The 18,143-nt window shown below is 42.1% G+C and overlaps 2 protein-coding genes across 2 annotated transcripts in view; one reads left to right on the top strand and one right to left on the bottom strand.

Annotated features, from left to right (window-relative positions):
• The window catches only part of LOC139452337 (uncharacterized), a 17,773-nt gene extending 5,567 nt beyond the window's left edge, over positions 1-12,206 (bottom strand). The window contains exons 1-3 of the mRNA XM_071233779.1: positions 12,132-12,206; positions 3,160-3,253; positions 1,066-1,281 (exon numbers count right to left, since the gene is read on the bottom strand). Coding sequence (XP_071089880.1) covers positions 1,066-1,281; positions 3,160-3,241 — 298 coding nt within the window. The 5' untranslated portion in view covers positions 3,242-3,253; positions 12,132-12,206. The remainder of the gene's footprint in view (positions 1-1,065; positions 1,282-3,159; positions 3,254-12,131) is intronic.
• Positions 12,207-13,626: 1,420 nt separating this feature from the next.
• Positions 13,627-17,772, top strand: LOC139452328 (ankyrin-3-like). Its single transcript, XM_071233767.1, has 2 exons — positions 13,627-13,941; positions 15,195-17,772. Exons 1-2 carry the CDS (start codon positions 13,939-13,941, stop codon positions 16,956-16,958), a joined length of 1,767 nt encoding a protein of 588 aa, XP_071089868.1. The 5' UTR covers positions 13,627-13,938; the 3' UTR covers positions 16,959-17,772.
• Positions 17,773-18,143: the final 371 nt, after the last annotated feature.

Below are 18,143 nucleotides of genomic sequence, written 5' to 3'. Positions count from 1 at the left end.
AGTTTCGTAGTAGATAAGTTTATTGATACTGTTTGTTTAAGCGTGAGGACAGCACTCTCTCTATTCCAAACCATGTTTGACCTTGCCAAGTAAAACATGAAGTGTGATTGTCTCGATATGAAAATGGACTTGCTTTTTGGACTGTTAACGATAAAAACATGTCGTTACAACAGATATAATTATTAGCACGTTGCTGAAATTTTCAATGTAGTGTAACACAATATATAGAAACACCAAAAATACATATTTACTCTCAGTTGTATTCCAGCTTAGTCCATCTGAGCGATCAGTTGCGTGAAAAACCAACGACATTCCACTCTAAACATGTTCTTGTTTATGGAGTTCTCTCCCTTGAAGTTCGGTCATAGCCGGTGGATTACCTTTGATTTGGAAGCTGATAATATATAAACCCTATTTTCAGGACGACCAGTGTAAGGAAAATTAAGAGATAGGTCAATGCCCCGTAACACTGGTTTGTGAATCCAGGCAACGTCACCCCGGACGGTACCGTCAGATATGGTAATGACGGTACTGGGGGGGCACTGTATATCCCAAAGCACTCCTATTGGCTGGCTGGAACATTGTTGCCAATGCTTATGTAATATCACAATTACAGTAAACCCTCGTTATCTCGAACTCCTTTATCTCAATTCATGTATATTCTTTAAGGCGATGTGGTCACGACATATGGTCTGATATTGATACCACTCAGCTCGAATTACGGTCAACTCGACATAGAGTCAGTGGTTCCGATAGTTCGAGTTAACGAGGATTTACTGAAAGCGGTGAAAGAATATTGTTTTAAGCCGTCTTAGCACACTGCAGCTATTCACAGCGATCACAACGCCCACACACATATAAAAGAATCGTGTTCTTTAACTTCTTTTGAGTGGTATACACCAAGGGGATTTTGTTACAAAATCGATTGACAACCGTTCCCGGTGACATTCGTAAATATAAATAAAGCTTTATTAAACCGGTGATGTGGTAAGCATGTGCACGGACGAATAAGCTATGCGTGTCTATTTAGCCTTTGCTTAGGCTGTGCTAAAGCTTCTGATTTACCGTCAGCGCTTGGCGGTCTTCTTCCGCAGTCCACTTTGTATTTGTGATTGCACATGCGCAGTTTGGTGTCGTAGAGTAGTCCCTTAGAGCACGTGATCACCCGCCGAGCTCTACCCTGAAGGCACACGATGAAGTTGCCACAGTTGCTCATGTCAGCCACGATACCGTTGTCAACGTTACAGCGGGTGTCAACATTGGTAAGCACAGCAGCAGGTGCTGTAAGCAAGCAAAGCATAAGCAGTGAGATTAGGAATAGCTTATGTAGTGGATGAACTATGATCACTACGCTGAAGCAAAGACAATGCCATCACAACATCATGTACAAATAGAGGTGAGGTGAAATTGGGTTTAACGTCGCGTCCAAGATGATTGCACTTATATAGCGACATGCATGCACCTGTGTGTGTGTGGCTGCTTGTACTAGTCCGGACTGATGCCGATTTATAGTGCTAGCCCACTGAGATACCATGCCGCAGTTTAACATGAATACCCCACTCAGACACAGTATACTGACTCCGAGCCGACCAGTCCTTGTTTTAGCCCCTTAATGCCGAGCTCCAGACAGGGTAACAACAAGCACCATCTTTTAACGTCTTTTGGTATGACGCGGCCGGGGATCGAACCCCGGGCGGACGCTGTACCTCTAGACCACGGAGGCGGTAATGTACAAATAGAGCATTATTGAAACAGGACACTTGTTTGGCAGGTTTGAAATCGTCCGCTAATTGTTGGTTCGTATAGGTGATTATGAACCATGGTTTGTCACCACCATGTCCGTGTTTCGTGCTTTGACCAAAGTAGTAAACATCACACCTTTTTTACTTCGGGCTTCTCTCCTCTTTTTTACCTGACACGCCATAATGTAACTGAAATACTGTTAAAAAACGTTCAGCTCAAACCATGACACTACAATCCCGATAATAGTATATAACATCATTAGCAGTCCTTTGGAAATCACGAAGACAGTTTTGTAGCGGTTGCTGACATTACAGACTAACTGAGAATAGCAATGGCGACTGGATGATTTCAGTGCAGGGAATCTATCTATGGCTTATCTATACATCAAGCAGACAATCATCACCCTCCATCAAGAAGTCCGATTGGGTATTCGAAACAATGATATGTTGCATGTTACAGTTCACTGCTATTGCGGCGTTAAAAAACAAACACACATTGGCGAATTAGATATGCTCACAGAAAGAAATAAGAGAATGTAAATAAAAATTGTAGATGTATGTTTTCTGCAATGTTCATCAACATGGTACATGACGTGGTATTAGTACTTGACACGACCTCTAGATTACCGAATAGTTGATATACTGCCTCGGGTAAATACACAATTTCATTTTAAAGACATGTTTCACGCTTATCGTTCCCTTATTTTTTAAATCAGTATATAATCCTAAAAGCATATTGCTTCACGGTCACACTCACAACCTGATATATACACAAACCTGAAGCGCTGCTTTGAACAGAATTTCAGCCATCTTCGCGAGGCAAGGGCGTTAACTCATTATTAAAGTCCAGTTTCCACAGGACTCTTATAGTCAGTCAACGCCCTATCCTCAGGAAGATGTATTCCAGCTATAGCACGATAGGTCAGCTTCATATGGGGAGAAATCCAAATGTGAAGCCAGCTGACATTACCTGCTTTGCCATGGTGCTGACAGACCAAGGGTCATAATCAGGACGAATATGGATTCGAACCACGATCAGCGGATCCTGGTACAACAAAGAGAACCAAATTTGCATTTCTTATCGCGGCGCCTTAGATTACAAGGTCACGATTACCACAATAACGGCCTCATCGTGCATAAGGGGCGGTGGGGGTAGCCTGGTGGTTAAAGCTTTCGCTCGTCACGCCGAAGATCCGGGTTCGATTCCTGACATGGGTACAATGTGTGAAGCCCATTTCTGGTGTCCCCCGCCGTCATTTTGCTGGAATATTGCTAAAGGCGGCGTAAGATCCAACTCACTCACTCGCTCATCCTGCACAATGGATGAAATCTCAATGTAATCACTGCGTGTTGAGTAAAGCCTTTGTGTCATCTGAGAGTGTTAGTTGTGAGCGTGGTGAGAATGTTCGCAGCTTACCTTCATCTACGTGGAAACACATGAGGATGACGATGATGAAACTAAACCTCGCCATCGTCAGTGACGTCCCTGCCGGCGGCATCCTACTGAAGAGCTGAAACAAACAAACCAAATACAACCATTACCTTCCAAACGCTGTGTTAAAGATTAGGTCAAGTGGTTAGCATGATAACATGTTATAGCCTTTTTTTCGATTTCCCACAAAATGTGAAGATGGTGTTACCTTCACTGAACTGAGACACAAAAAGAGGCTGAACTAACCCAAAAAATCATTTCGATGGATTTTTTAAACATTCCGGTGCTGCCCCTGGTTTAGTTATCTAACGTTACTTAGGCCATATGTTTTTCGGTTTACGGGTTTTTGGTCCAACGAGACAAGTCGATAAGTAAAAATAAATCATTCAAAAAATTCCAATTATTAAATATATTTTAGGAAAGCGGGAAAAGTGGGGCCGGAGGAATCGCGATTCGTCATAATTCGTTGTGTTAAGTTTTTAAGACAATTGAACACGTTTTAATAATAGCATTTTAAATAATTTATATATGTTGATAGCGACAGTAAATTAGTTTTATTTAACATGTATCTCATTTGAAGCGAATTCAGGTCGTCCGAATAAGAAACCCACTGCACAGCGGTAGAAACTAACAATGTTCGTCCACAAGTCCCTATGATGATAACGTACAGTAATACCCTTGAAAAGTGCAAATTTCAACTAGGCCATAGGATACCTTAACCATCGGGCAGTTTGGCAAGGACTGTAGGACTAGTGCCAATTTCTAACGCTGCTGCGTTTCATTTTTATCTTTATTTACACTTCATTGTTTTTTGAGTAGGCGGATTCGTTAACCAAGTTTTAAAGGAATGATTGGCCTTATTGAAAAAACACAGTCGTACAAGCAACGACCCCCGACCTTTGAGTATCAGAGTGATATATGTTGTGAACTAAGGCGACAGAGTCGTAAATCCAAAGACAAACACGCCAGTGGATTATGACGTAGATGACACCTGTTCAGCACTCCCAAACGCATCCAGTCGAAGTAGTCGTACATCGGTGGTGGAGATTATCGTCCACGTGTCACACCGAGGGTGGTCAGAGAAGAGATGACGCAGTGATGTCCACGCAAGCAGGGTACAGAGGTCACACACCACTGTTGGAGGACTGGTCAGTCGTCAGTTCATCTCAGCTGGTGGAATTTGCTCCAAAAGTATTTATTCCATGTTTTGCTTCATTGTTCATTGGAAGACGAGTTTTATGGCTACAATCCCTATCTTTTTTTATTCTGTCAATCCAGGGGAACCCATGTGTTTTATTCAAACATGGGATGTAGAAAACTACCAAATATGATTTATATTTTTTACACAACGCAGAAAGCAGTTATCATATTCGCTACACGTTACACGGCAGCATGAATAATGTTATTTAAAAAGCGTTCATCTAATGACAATAGCATTAATAATCCTCTTGGTTTTTTAGTTTTTTACTTCGATCGATATAACCGATCATTCGGTATATCCGACCTCGAATTCGGAGTTAAGTACGTGTGTATACTAGTTTAGCTAGTGTGCGTTGCTTTGTATACCTATGAAAGTTACTTACAATATGGGTTGATCTCTTGGTTGCGTCATACAAAAGACGTTAAAAGTTGCTCTTTGTTAAGGCATACGCAGGTACACACACAGACACACGCACGCAAATACACATAGATACACAAACACAGACATAACGTACACACACACACATACACACAGAGATAGAGAGACACACACGCATGCAGACACATACACACACATACACATGCGCGCACATAAACATAGATAAATACACATTCTCACACACATACACACAGATATACAGAGATAGAGACACACACACATGCAGACACATTTACACACGCACGCACATACACATACATAAATACACATTCACACACACACACACACACACACACACACACACACACACACACACACACACAGACATACAGAGATAGAGACACACACACATACATGCAGACACATACACACGCGCACACAGACATACATAAATACATATTCACACACACACACACACACACACACACGAACACACAGACTTCCAGAGATAGAGACACACACACATGCTGACACATACACACACAGACAAACGCATAAATACACATTCACCCACGCACACACGCACACACACATCGGATTGTGGTTCGAGCCCCTGATTAGAGGTAATTTAACCCAGGTTGTGAATGCTTTTCTAGACGTTCGTGCTGCTCAACCGCTCAAACTTGAACTTGAACTCCAATATTTAAACACTAGGGCCTTGTTCCTCAATCCGATCTTAGCGCTATAAAGACCATCGTACTATAATGTTGACTCACGACAGTCGTGACACAAAGATCTTTGTGGAAGAGGGCACAGTGCCTGTTTTAAGACGATGCGACCATGGTCCCTACAGAATCAGTTATGATCCCTTTGTCAAATATGGACACTCCGCTTGTCTCGAACTACCCCAGTGAGTTATAAGAGGATACTGAAAACACAGTATAACAACACTGAAAAGCAAAGGGACTTGCCATGGCAAGAAGCGGAGTGAATTGAAGAGAGGGTTATACCGGCACAGTGTATGGGTATATGATGTTTATGTGTATATGGTCTGTGTAATGTGGTATATGTGTGCATATGGTCGTGTTTTTTTGTTGTTGCTTGTTTGTTGTTGAACGGCGCACTCACCAATCTTCCAGTTGTATGACCGCAGTCTGTAAATAATCGAGTCTGGACCAGACAATCCAGTGGTTGACATCATGAACATCGTTCCACGCAATTGGGATACGATGACAGGCATCAACCAAGTCAGCGAGCCTGACCACCCGATCCCGTTAGTCGCCTCTTATGACAAGCATAGTCGCTGTTACCCCGGATCTTCACGGGTGTCATATATATATATATATATATATATATATATATATATATATATATATATATATATATATATATATAGTCGTAGTGATGTGGTTTATAGGCGAATATGGTTGTGGTGATGTGGTGAATATATGGGAATATGTCCTGGGTGATATGTCCTGGCACATGTATGCATATGGTTGTAATGTTGTATATGTGTGTATATGGTCGTTGTGATGTGGTATGTATGCATATGGTCATGGTGATGTGGTGAATTATGTGAATATGGCCATGGTGATGTGGTATATGTATGCATATGGCCATGGTGATGTGGTATATGTATGCATATGGTCATGGTGATGTGGTATATGTGTGTATATGGTCGTTGTGATGTGGTATGTATACATATGGTCATAGTGATGTGATGAAGATATGTGAATATGGCCATGGTGATGTGGTATATGTGTGTATATGGTCGTGGTGATGTGGTATGTATGCATATGGTCATGGTAATGTGGTGAATATATGTGAATATGGTCATGGTGATGTGGTATATGTGTGTATATGGTCGTTGTGATGTGGTATGTATGCATATGGTCATGGTGATGTGGTGAATATATATGAATATGGCAATGGTGATGTGGTATATCTATGCATATGGTCATGGTGATGTGGTGAATATATGTGAATATGGTCATGGTGATGTGATACATGCGTGCACGGTCGCATTGATATGAATGAGAATTGAAGGGATAGGAACTTTAAACCGGTACATAATAACTTGTCGTGGAGATGAAATACATGAATATCAAATTCAGACAACTTCCGTCAACCACTGACTTTGTTCCAGTAACCAGATCTACCAAACCATGTTATTATTTAACCCCACCTATATGGCTGAAATATTGCCGTACGACGTTAACGTTAATTTTCTAACTACTTAATCACAGACCAAAAAAAATAACCCAAAAGAAAATTAAAGAAAGAAAATAAACATCTCACCTGTCTAAATTACAACCAACTGTACAGGTAGGTCCCGGACAAGACGTATAGGAACGCTACAACGACGGGTGATGCTGGTACACCATTACGTTCAACCTTTCGCATGTAGGTGTTAGCCATCCCATCCCGTGAAGGAAGGCCCAGTCAGTATTCAGTTGTGCATGTATTGTATGTCGCGGCTTTGGTGAGTGAGAGATAAAACAAAGGACAGAGTAAAACTTCCATGGTCTTTGTCAAACCCTTAACTGAGTGTTAAAGATGCCGGCAAACATTCCTGAATATACGGGATTGCTTTGAAAGCTTAATCACTGCCAGCGGGATTTTGTACCAATTAAGATCATCTTTTCAAAATGCTTTCAATAAAATGGATGATGGGGTTGTGGTTTAAGTGTTCGCCAACCAACAGGGTTGAATTCCACATAGGTTCTTTTGTGAGTATATTCATACATTTCTTTGAAAGGCATTTAGAAGTGATACACATAAGGAAGAGAATTTGTGGATGTCAACGTCTTTATTAAGAGGAACACAACGTTTCGGAGTACATGCTTACTCCTTCATTCACCTGATGAAGGAGCAAGCATGTACTCCGAAACTTTATATTCCTCATGATAAAGAAGTTGACATCCATAAATTCTCTTCCTTATTAGTACATTAATACAAGACACGTGACGCAAATGAGATGAGGGTTTGACTACACAGGAAATATCGAGGGCGTTTTATCGATCTGTCCCGGTCAAACACTATTGATTTCAGGTCAATATATATTAGTATCTTGAAACATAAGTCACTCCCTTAATGTCAAACAATGAGTTACACTGTCGAACTTTGCTAGTTGCCTTCCTAACAAGGTGACGCGTGTGACCTTTGTGTGAAAAAGAAAGCCAATCACGTGAAAAGATGGAAGCCTACCAAGCTGTTGACACGAAATCGCGTGAGAACCCTTCACATGCCGGTGACTATGCAAATATTGTCCTAGGTAAATAAAGTCTGGGATCATTAGACTACCGTGAACATTCGACTGCGGTACCGGTGGTGTCCCTGCTTGTTCACTCTATTTGCGTTCACGTTTATACTTTTTTGAGACACTGGCTAGTTTGGACAGTCTTTTATATCTTAAAACGCATGTTTCAAGAAAAAGATATACGGTGTGAGGTTTGTGAGTGGACGTTGAACAACGCACCTGGTTAAACAGACACCAGATATATGGCGGTATTGCCTTCATCTATAATTATGTGAAACTATGCCTATGCAAATATCCTGGTTCAGAGAAAATAAAAATGGCTGAAACTGTTACAACAGCGTGGAGGTTGAAATATCTCAGCGTTTGACCGCCTTAAACAAGGAGTGGCACATACGAAATACAGTTTCATGTATTCCCAAACCATACACCCTCTTCTTTGAAAATTATATAGATACCTGTCAATTGATGTTCCACTCAAACTGATGTATACAGTGCAACTTGGGTTTTCGATAACCTAATCCTCCCAACCCACCCCCACCCCACCCCCACCCCCACCCCCATAATTAAAACCGTCATGTGACGTCATGGCCATGGCGTGAGTCGTTGGGTGTGTGGGTTGTACGCCGCCTTGGAACAGTACATCAGGTAATTAATCGGCGAATTCACGTCATAGCCATGGAATGACGGTTGGGTGAGTGAGTGAGTTAAGTTTAAGGCCGATTTGAACAGTATTTCAGCTATTAACGGCGGCAGGAAATGTGAGGTGAGGTGAAATGGGAGTGAAATTTAACGTCTCGTCCAAGATTATTGCACTTATATAGCGACGTGCATGTACGTGTGTGTATTTGTGTGGCTGCTTGTACTAGTTCGGACTGATGCCGATTTATAGTGCTAGCCATGATATACCATGCCACAGTTTAACATAAATATCCCAGATACAGTATACTGACTTCGAGCCGACCAGTCCTTGTTTTAGCCCCTTAATGCCGAGCGCCAGACAGGGTAACAACAAGTACCATCTTTTAACGTCTTTTGGTGTGACGCGGCCGGGGATCGAACCCCGGACCTTCCGCTCTCCGGGCGGACGCTCTACCATTAGACCACGGAGGCGGTCACGACGGCAGGAGAGCCCAAAAAGGCGCAGATTGTTGATGTATACTTGGCGCTGACATATAACGTTTTCTCTGGACAGAGAACATCTCCTTCTGAAGATGCCTCCTACCTAGAATAGCCTGGCGTAAATAACGCCTGGTGTGGATCGGTTGGTTTACAACGTGTTACCTTGCTGAATATATATTCTTGTGTAAGTCTGGAATTTGATTGCATAATTTCAATGTATATATGTGTCGTAAAGCTAAAGATATTGATGTTGTTAATAGTTTATCTACCAATTGTTACAGGTTTGTTTATTTGTTTGTTGTTTAACGCCGACCTCAACAATATTCCAACTATGTAAATGTAACTACTGTAAATAATCGAGTCTGGACCAGACAATCCAGTGATTGCCATCATGAGCACCGATCCACGCAAATGGGATACGATGACATGAATCAACCAAGTCAGCGAGCCCGACCACCCGATCCCGTTCGTCGCCTTTTTCGACAAGCAATGTCGCCTTTTACGGCAAGCATGGGTTGCTGAATATCAATCCTAACTCGGATCACCCCGGTTGAAATTGACGATGAATTCCACGTCTTATGTAAGTGTAACAAGTGTTTCAGTTCAAGTTCTACATATCTCTTATCTTGAGTAAAGACCCTAAATCGGAAATGTTAATGATCAATGTTAGCTCATAAAATGTACGTGTTATCTTTCCACTTACTTTATTTGACGTAATAAGCGCCCCGCTCTAATAAGCTTCCACGGCGACATTTGCCAAGATATTGGCTAGTGAACAATCCAAATTAGCACCCCTTCCGATTGATCAATGTACACAAGACTTATTTATTCGCGTATAATACGCACTCGTGTGTTATATGCACCCTTAATTATGGGCAATGAAATTCTGGAAAAATATATCTGTCGTATATAAACATTTCAGGCTGTCAGCATAAACCACGAAATTTATCTTTCAACTGTTGTTTTCACCAAAATAACATTCTAATAAGAGCCCCCTATTTCTAAGTTTGAGAGCGTCCTGGGCGCTTATTACGTCGAATACGTTATTATTCTTTTTAGTTATTACTTTCTTATAAGATATTTTAAATATCAGATTCAAGAAGATGTAATGTATGTATATTTATGTGACAATTAGTATTTTCTGTTTTGGTATGAGTAATACTAGTATGGTCCGTAAAACGGAATGTCTGTTTGTCCGTCTCTGTGTCTGAGTCCAAACGGCGTGTATTGTTGCTCATGCTGTCAACCACTTGTTTACCTGGGCACAGAAATCCATTTATACTATCAAACACCCCACTCTCTCTAAATAAATACATACATAGAGAAGTGTTTGATCTTAAAACGGGCAAAAAACTTTCATTCTTTCATCAGACCGCCGGATTTCTGTGACCTGGTAGCTTCCAGGAGACACGTAATGTGCTTGACTTGCTTCAGTCGCTCTGAACAACTCGGAACCCCTGGGTACCGTTGACGGTGTATTTGTCCTGGACGAAAGTCAAGTGCAGACCAAATAGACTTGCTTCTGGGCTCATACGAAGACTAATGAAAACGACACACCTACCACTTGACACCTCGCTCTATGTACTGCCGATCACATCTGTCACTGGGATAATTGAATCCCTAGTGTAACAGACTTACCCAGTCTCCCAGAGTAACTATTCCACCTTCCACAGTGTTTCAGTCATAAAATGGCGTCAGCAGGGAGGAAAGCTAAGTAACGCAGGTCGTCATGCTTACCGAGTAACACACGCTAGCTCGAGTATGTTTGTTTGTTTGTTGTTTAACGCCACACTCAGCAATATTCCAGCTATATGACGGCGGTTGCACGGGTATGATGCTGACAGATCATGGGTCATCCTGATGGAGTGAGTGAGTGAGTGAGTGAGTATGGCTTTATGCCGCTTTTAGCAATATTCCGGCAATATCACGACGGGGGACACCAGAAATGGGCTTCACACATTGTACCCGTGTCGGGATTCGAACCCGGGTCTTCGGCGTGACGAGATAACGCTTGTACCACTAGGCTACCCGACCGCCCCTCATACTGATGGACCATCAGCCCCAAATTAGCGGATCATGACATGGTGAAGGGACGCAACTCTGCACACGAGTTACAAATTAAAAGCGTCTGAAACCATGACTATCGCTTCACACCACCACGGCGCCGTCCCACAAATCGATGTTAATGCGATGATGATCGTAAGCCATTGTTAAAAATTGGGAGTTACGATCACCTTAGTACTAAAACCGCTTTGTTGAACGGAGCCCAGAGCATGATGACGCGCATCGAGTGTGAGTGAGTGTTGTCGAATACTGCAGCACCGTAGAGTACCAAGAAGTGGCATTACAATTATGTAGGGGAGTCAGTGTCCTGTGTTAATAAGAATGGCTATCGAATTCTTGGTATTCAATTATCAAACATAGATTTTTAAGAAAAAGATATGTACTCTATCGAAAGCCGATGCCAGGCGTAAACAACATCCCTTAGCGGAGACTTTGAACGATAATGCATTCTACACGCATACTGACGAACAACACAAAAATGTATGAATTTTTTGAGAATTGGTCTAGTTATATATTTTTTTAATATGAAAAATCTGATAGATCCGATAAGGTAGCACGATACGAAAACCAAAATAAATACTCAAAATGATTTTTTGGAGTGCAGCGGTGATGGTTGGTTCGTGTGAAACATGTCAAGGATGGACACATAAACTTGAAAATTAAATTTGACCAAATATTTATGAACTTTATCAAAACGCTCTAGATTGAAAACAGTCGCCGAAACACTACAAACTTCAGGTTCAAAACACAACTATGATACCCGTATAAAATACATCACCACCGAATAACCATTTCTTGTTTGTCATTTGTAGCCACCATCAAACATGAGTGATTTTTTTTTCTCCGGCAGTTTAGTTAAGTCAGTGAAAGAAAAGTCATTAAATGATCCTTGGGATACAAAACTATAAGAACATTCACAATAAAAAAGATACTTACAAATGACAGAGGTAGGTGCAATGTTCCCACGTCCAGTGGGTTTAACAACCCTTAAGCCTATCCTACTTTCTCCGGATTGCCGCAGTGTACTGCAACAGCATCACGAGTTGTCTCCCCTGGTAACACCTGCGTACGATGTGGCCCAACAGGTATACATACAGACACTGTGGGGAGAGGTCGGATGGCTAACGGTAGTATCATCATACTTACTGTTTTAAGAGCTTTTCATTGTGTGTGCACCGAATACTGTAAGGCTCTAGACAATGTGGTTAGGGTTACAAGGAAGAAGATGTGAAGTTATCCGCCCAATACAAACACTACAGCCGGTTTATCTCACGAGGGTATTTTCATCTTAAATGGGACACAAAATGGCCATTCTCCTTCAGTGTCCAGAGTGTTAGTTGAGACTCGTCAAAATTCATGTTCACACGTTAATGAAAATCATGAAAGAAATTTTCGTACTTGTTGTCATGGAATAATTGGCAATTACGATGGATATTTCCTTTTTATATATCCGCCTTGTAAAATAACCAAGACTATTTTAAGAGAAACCCGATTTTAATGAAATCAGCTAGATGATGAATATGTTATTTTTCATCGAAAGTTGTTTTCCGTTGAATGCTTTTTTCATTGAATGATATTTTCCGTGAAACTTTATGTTCCATAGCTAATTTGTTCCATCGAATGTAATGTTCTGTTAAATGGTATGTTCCGTTAAATGTTATATGCTCCATTAAATGTTGTATGTCCCATCGAATGTTATGTTCTGTTAAATGGTATGTTCCGTTAAATGTTATATGTTCCATTAAATGTTATATGTCCCATCGAATGTAAAGTTCTGTTAAATGGTATGTTCCGTTGAATATTATATGTTCCGTTGAATGTTGTATATCCCATCGAATGTAATGTTCCGTTGAATGTTATATGTTCCGTTGAATGTTATATGTTTCGTTAAATGTTATATGTTCCGTTAAATGTTACATGTTCGGTTGAATGTTATATGTTCCGTTAAATGTTATATGTTCCGTTGAATGATATATGTTCCGTTAAATGTTATATGTTCCGTTAAATGTTATATATATGTTCCGTTGAATGTTTTATATTCCGTCGAATGTTTTTTTGGTAATATGAACCATGAGACCTTCATACAAATTCAATGTACTGTGACTCCGCAGTTTATTAAAAGGGGATTATATGAATATTTCATATAAAGTTAATGACAAGCGAGTTTACAAACACAGCCTGCGTTGTATATAGAATTTAGTACAATATCCGCACTTTTATCACCCCTTCTATTGGTCATGGTTGTATACCACCAAATAATCAGCACTCAGAAAACAAACAGGAAAACAATACTTCGGTGCACGGTCAAAGCCACTCGGCTCCCCTCGGCAGGTTCCGCTACCAACACAACTTGTGTTGAGGTGATTCGAATGTGGTCATAAATAGTCTTCACGGAGTTACTTCCCTTTTCCTCGCAGCTGGGTAACTATCTGCCACGACACCGGTCTTGTCCGAGAGCTGTTTCCTGGCTAGGGATAAGATTAGCGTAGTTTAGCACAGACACGTGTACAATATCATTATCTGTCTATAGTCAACTGTAGACATGTGGTCAGCGTAGCACTAGGTCCGAGGTTCTGGTCATCGGGGTGAGGTTGGGCGTGGCAGGTGTTTTTGACAGCTCTGGTACTATGGAAAACGGACCGCGCACCTGCGATACAGATTTCTGATGAAATGGATAGGCTTTCGTCTCCAGTCCTCTTGACATACTTCCAGGACAACTAGGAAGGATGTCTAGCGGCACAATATGGTATGTTTGTTTGTATGTTTTCAAATACAGCTACGTGTTATGATTATGATCATGACCCGGTGTCAATGGAATTATTTCCTTCCGTCAGAAAGTTCCGACCTTTAGCTGCAATGCATGTTTGCCAAGGTCGTGTATTCCAGTTTTTTGTCCGTAGCATTTTGTGGATGTTTTGCTCGCTGGTAATACGTTAGAGCTAGAACGCATTAGAAACCGATGAGTTTTACTTTAAAATGGATCTTATACGTATTAAATACAAACAATAAGTTATAATGTTCATATTTTATGAATGTATAGAATAATAGTTATACAAACATTGCAAATGGTGAGTTGAGGTGAAATGGGGTTTAACGTCGCGTCCAAGATTATTGCACTTATATAGCGACGTGCATGCGCGCGTGTGTGGCTGCTTGTACAAGTCCGGACCAATGCCAATTTTATGGTGCTAGCCCACTGAGATACCATGCCGCAGTTTAACATGAATTCCCCTCTCAAACACAGTATACTGACTCACAGCCAACCAATCCGTGTTTTAGCCCTTAAATGCCGAGCGCCGGGCAGGGTAACAACAAGTGCAATCTTTTTATCGTCTTTTGGTATGACGCAGTCGGGGATCTAACCCCGGGCCTTCCTCTCTCCTGGCGGACGCCCTACCACTAGACCACGGAGGCGGTGTCATTGTAAATGGATATCCCAGTTTCTGTATATTCCTTATAGGTATATGAAATATAATCTTTGGCTTATCCAGATTTACGACAAAGCATGATATACTGATCTATGCTATATTTAGTATGGTACTTCGCCCGGAGAGCGGAAGGTCCGGGGTTCAATCCCCAGCCGCGTCATACCAAAAGACGTTAAAAGATGGTACTTGTTGCCCTGTCTGGCGCTCGGCATTAAGGGGCTAAAACAAGGACTGGTCGGCTCGGAGTCAGTATACTGTGTCTGAGTGGGGTATTCATGTTAAACTGCGGCATGGTATCTCAGTGGGCTAGCACTATAAATCGGCATCAGTCCGGACTAGTACAAGCAGCCACACACACACATACACGTGCATGCATGTTGCTATATAAGTGCAATAATCTTGGACGCGACGTTAAACCCAATTTCACCTCACCTCACCTAGTATGGTACTTACAAATAATAGATGTAACGTTATGTGTATTATGTGTTGGTTATGTGTGGACAATCTGTTCACTCTCAGTAGGGACATGTTTCATTTTCGGTAGTTGATTTTGAAATTTTGTCGTTGCCAGGGTGACGAAGATTGGTTACCCGATGAGGAATTCCGGATCCTGAGCCGCGGTGCGAAGGAGAAGGTTTACCTGAAGATAAAACGTCGTTCTGGACTCGACACCTTACGTCATCAGGAACTGGAGGCTGCTTCTGATTGGCTACCGTTTGAGAAGCGGCAAGACTGCACAAGAGCAGGTTCCATCCCTTCACAAGAACCAGCAGCTGATACTCTCCCGATAAACCTAGACTTTGCTCTCACGCACAGAACAAGGGACAGAGACAGAAGACCCTTCTCTAGTATGGCTGAGATAGGAGGAGGGTATCCTGATTCAATGAGATCGCCCTTATGCATGTCAGTGGAGACTGGAATCCCATCTGCAGTTGAGTCTCTATTAAACGCTGGCTATGACATCAACTGTAAGGATTCTGATGGAAACAGCCCACTCCATGTCGCCATCTTCTCTCGTTTCTATGACATCACTAAACTGCTGCTTCGACATGGCTGCGTTCTAGGTGTGTACAACAAGGCAGGGTTCACCCCCCTCCATGTCGCGGTACTCCATCGTGATGAACATGCCCTCAGCATCATCTGCAACTACCAGAGGATCCACGGAAATGCTGGAGGACCCATAGCTCCTGACCACTACGCGTGTCCTGCCATCGACCTCCGAGCATTGTTCTCCGGGGAGACCTGTCTCCATATTGCAGTAGAACAGAATAATCTAGAGATTGTGAAGATTCTAGTTCAAGAAGGTGCTTCAGTAGATGCGGTCAACTATTACTCACAAACCCCACTGGTGCTGGCGTGTCGGTATAACTATCACGACATTACTAAAGTCTTGCTGAATTACAGTGCTAACCCTAACGTTACAGGATCGTTTGGAAACCAGAGAAACACTCCTCTTGGTCTTGCAGCTAAATACAACTACTACCAGCTTGCCAGGGTGTTGGTGGACCATGGAGCTGATGTCAACCTCCGTGACGACAGTGGACCCAGCCCCCTCTTCACAGCGTTGTTGTGTGAGTCTGAAGATGTTGCCACCTTCTTCCTCACGGAATGTCCCGAGAAGGGTCTCGATGTGACGGTTTCGCGAAGGAACGGGGAGACAACCCTACACGCCCTCATGTCTTTCAAAGGAGAAAAAAGAACCGAGTTTGCTCGAATCCTTGTTAAAGGCGGATGCCCGGTGAATCAAGCTAACAGGGCCCGGCAGTTTCCTCTCCACGAAGCCGTGGCGAGATACGACCGGTCCATGGTATCCACACTGATGGATCTAGGTGCTGACATGCATGTGTTCGACAGGTGGGGACAGAATGCTCTCCACATAGCTGTAGCAATAGGCCAGCTAGACACGACAAAGCTTCTTCTCGCGTCGGGTGCTGACATGGACTCACAAACATCCTCAGGCCGAACGTCACTTTTTCTTGCCCTTGATCAAGGTCATTTCAATATCGCAGAGTTTCTAATCCTCCATGGCTGTGACCTGACCCTCGAACCTTACCTTCTTGCCCCAGACTCCCCTCTTACTGTCCGCCCCGTTCCGGAAAGTCGTAAAAAGCCCCCCTTTGCACTGTCAGCTGATCTCGCCCTCCTCGGTCGCCTGCAGACCCAGGCGTCAGGTCCGTGTTGTCTGTTTGTCCTCTCTGTCCGCCGAATAAGACAGTGGTTCACTAAACTGGCAATTCCTCTGAACAACACATACGATCTGCCAATCCCTTTGTTTCTACAGAGATTCCTGTGCTACAACATAAACCGGAAGTCGGACTTGGCGCGTCCTAAGTAGCGAGTTTTTGGTAGTCGTAACTTCCATGTAGGGTTCTGTTGGTCGTGTTGAGTCTGTATCGGGGGATGTTAAAGCCAAAATGTAAAACATAATTAAACTCTTCTGAAATGATATCAACTCTTGTAGGAAGACTTAAGGAATAATTTAGCTGGAGGTGTCACGATTATCGAAGACGATATGCATCGCGGTACTTGCCACACGATACGATGTTTTCCACGATATCTGCAGCACGATCCGATGTTTAATGATACTGACAACCTTCCCCGTCGATTTACGATACCTCTCATTTCAACCTATGTGTTGGCGTAACTTGCCACAGTATGGACTGTTCCACAGTTGCCAAACGGTTTGATATGTTTCACAAAACTTAAGATGATAAAATATGTTTCACTACAACATTTGGAATCAGGTCTTTGAAAGGCATTTAGAAGTGATAGACATAAGAAAGAGAATATATGGTGAGTATTGGCTTCCATTGTTTACTGCTAATCACCTATAAGCGCCAATTACCTGTTGGCTTCCCTTGCGAAAACACTCTCTGAAATACAAACGAAAACAGGTTCGAAATTATCGAATTTATCGCTTTTACACTGTATCGTGGGTATCTATGATGAATTGTGACCTCCCTTTGTAGATTCTTTTTAAGGTGAAGGAACATGCGTGAATGTCTACGTTTAATCTGTGCCTGTGTGTGAGGTGTACTGTTGAATTTTACTAAGGTGTGATAGAAGACAAGCATTGTTATTTGGCAGAGTAAAACCCCAATCACTTTTGTTGTGGCGTATTTTTCTTATTGTTGTAATGTTATAGTATTTACGAGTAATAAAACAAATGGAAAAAAATCAATCGCATTTTTTTTATTTACATTGACGGAAGCACACTGGAGAGACAGGATACGCTGTTCTTGGGTTCGAACCTTACTCGATTTTGATTCTTGTTCTGTCAGCACCATGCTGCCACGCCGTAATATAAATGAGTATTGGTCAAACGCAGTAGTTTTAACAATAGTCATTAAATGTTTATAATTAAAATGCAAGAATTCCAAGTAGCAGAGATTCCCATTGACCCGTGAAGATCCGGGTTAGAATAGGTCTTGAGCAAACCATGTTTGCCGTAAAAGGCGAGCTAAGCTGAGAAGCGACTAACGGAAGGTATTTTAAATTGATATGACGGTAACTGTTCTTA

The sequence above is a fragment of the Haliotis cracherodii genome, unplaced genomic scaffold (assembly GCF_022045235.1).
Source record: "Haliotis cracherodii isolate W230 unplaced genomic scaffold, xgHalCrac1.p SCAF_10, whole genome shotgun sequence".
Classification (NCBI taxonomy): domain Eukaryota; kingdom Metazoa; phylum Mollusca; class Gastropoda; order Lepetellida; family Haliotidae; genus Haliotis; species Haliotis cracherodii.
The sequence above is the reverse complement of the archived record's forward strand: the minus strand, read 5'-3'. Positions and strand labels throughout refer to the sequence as shown.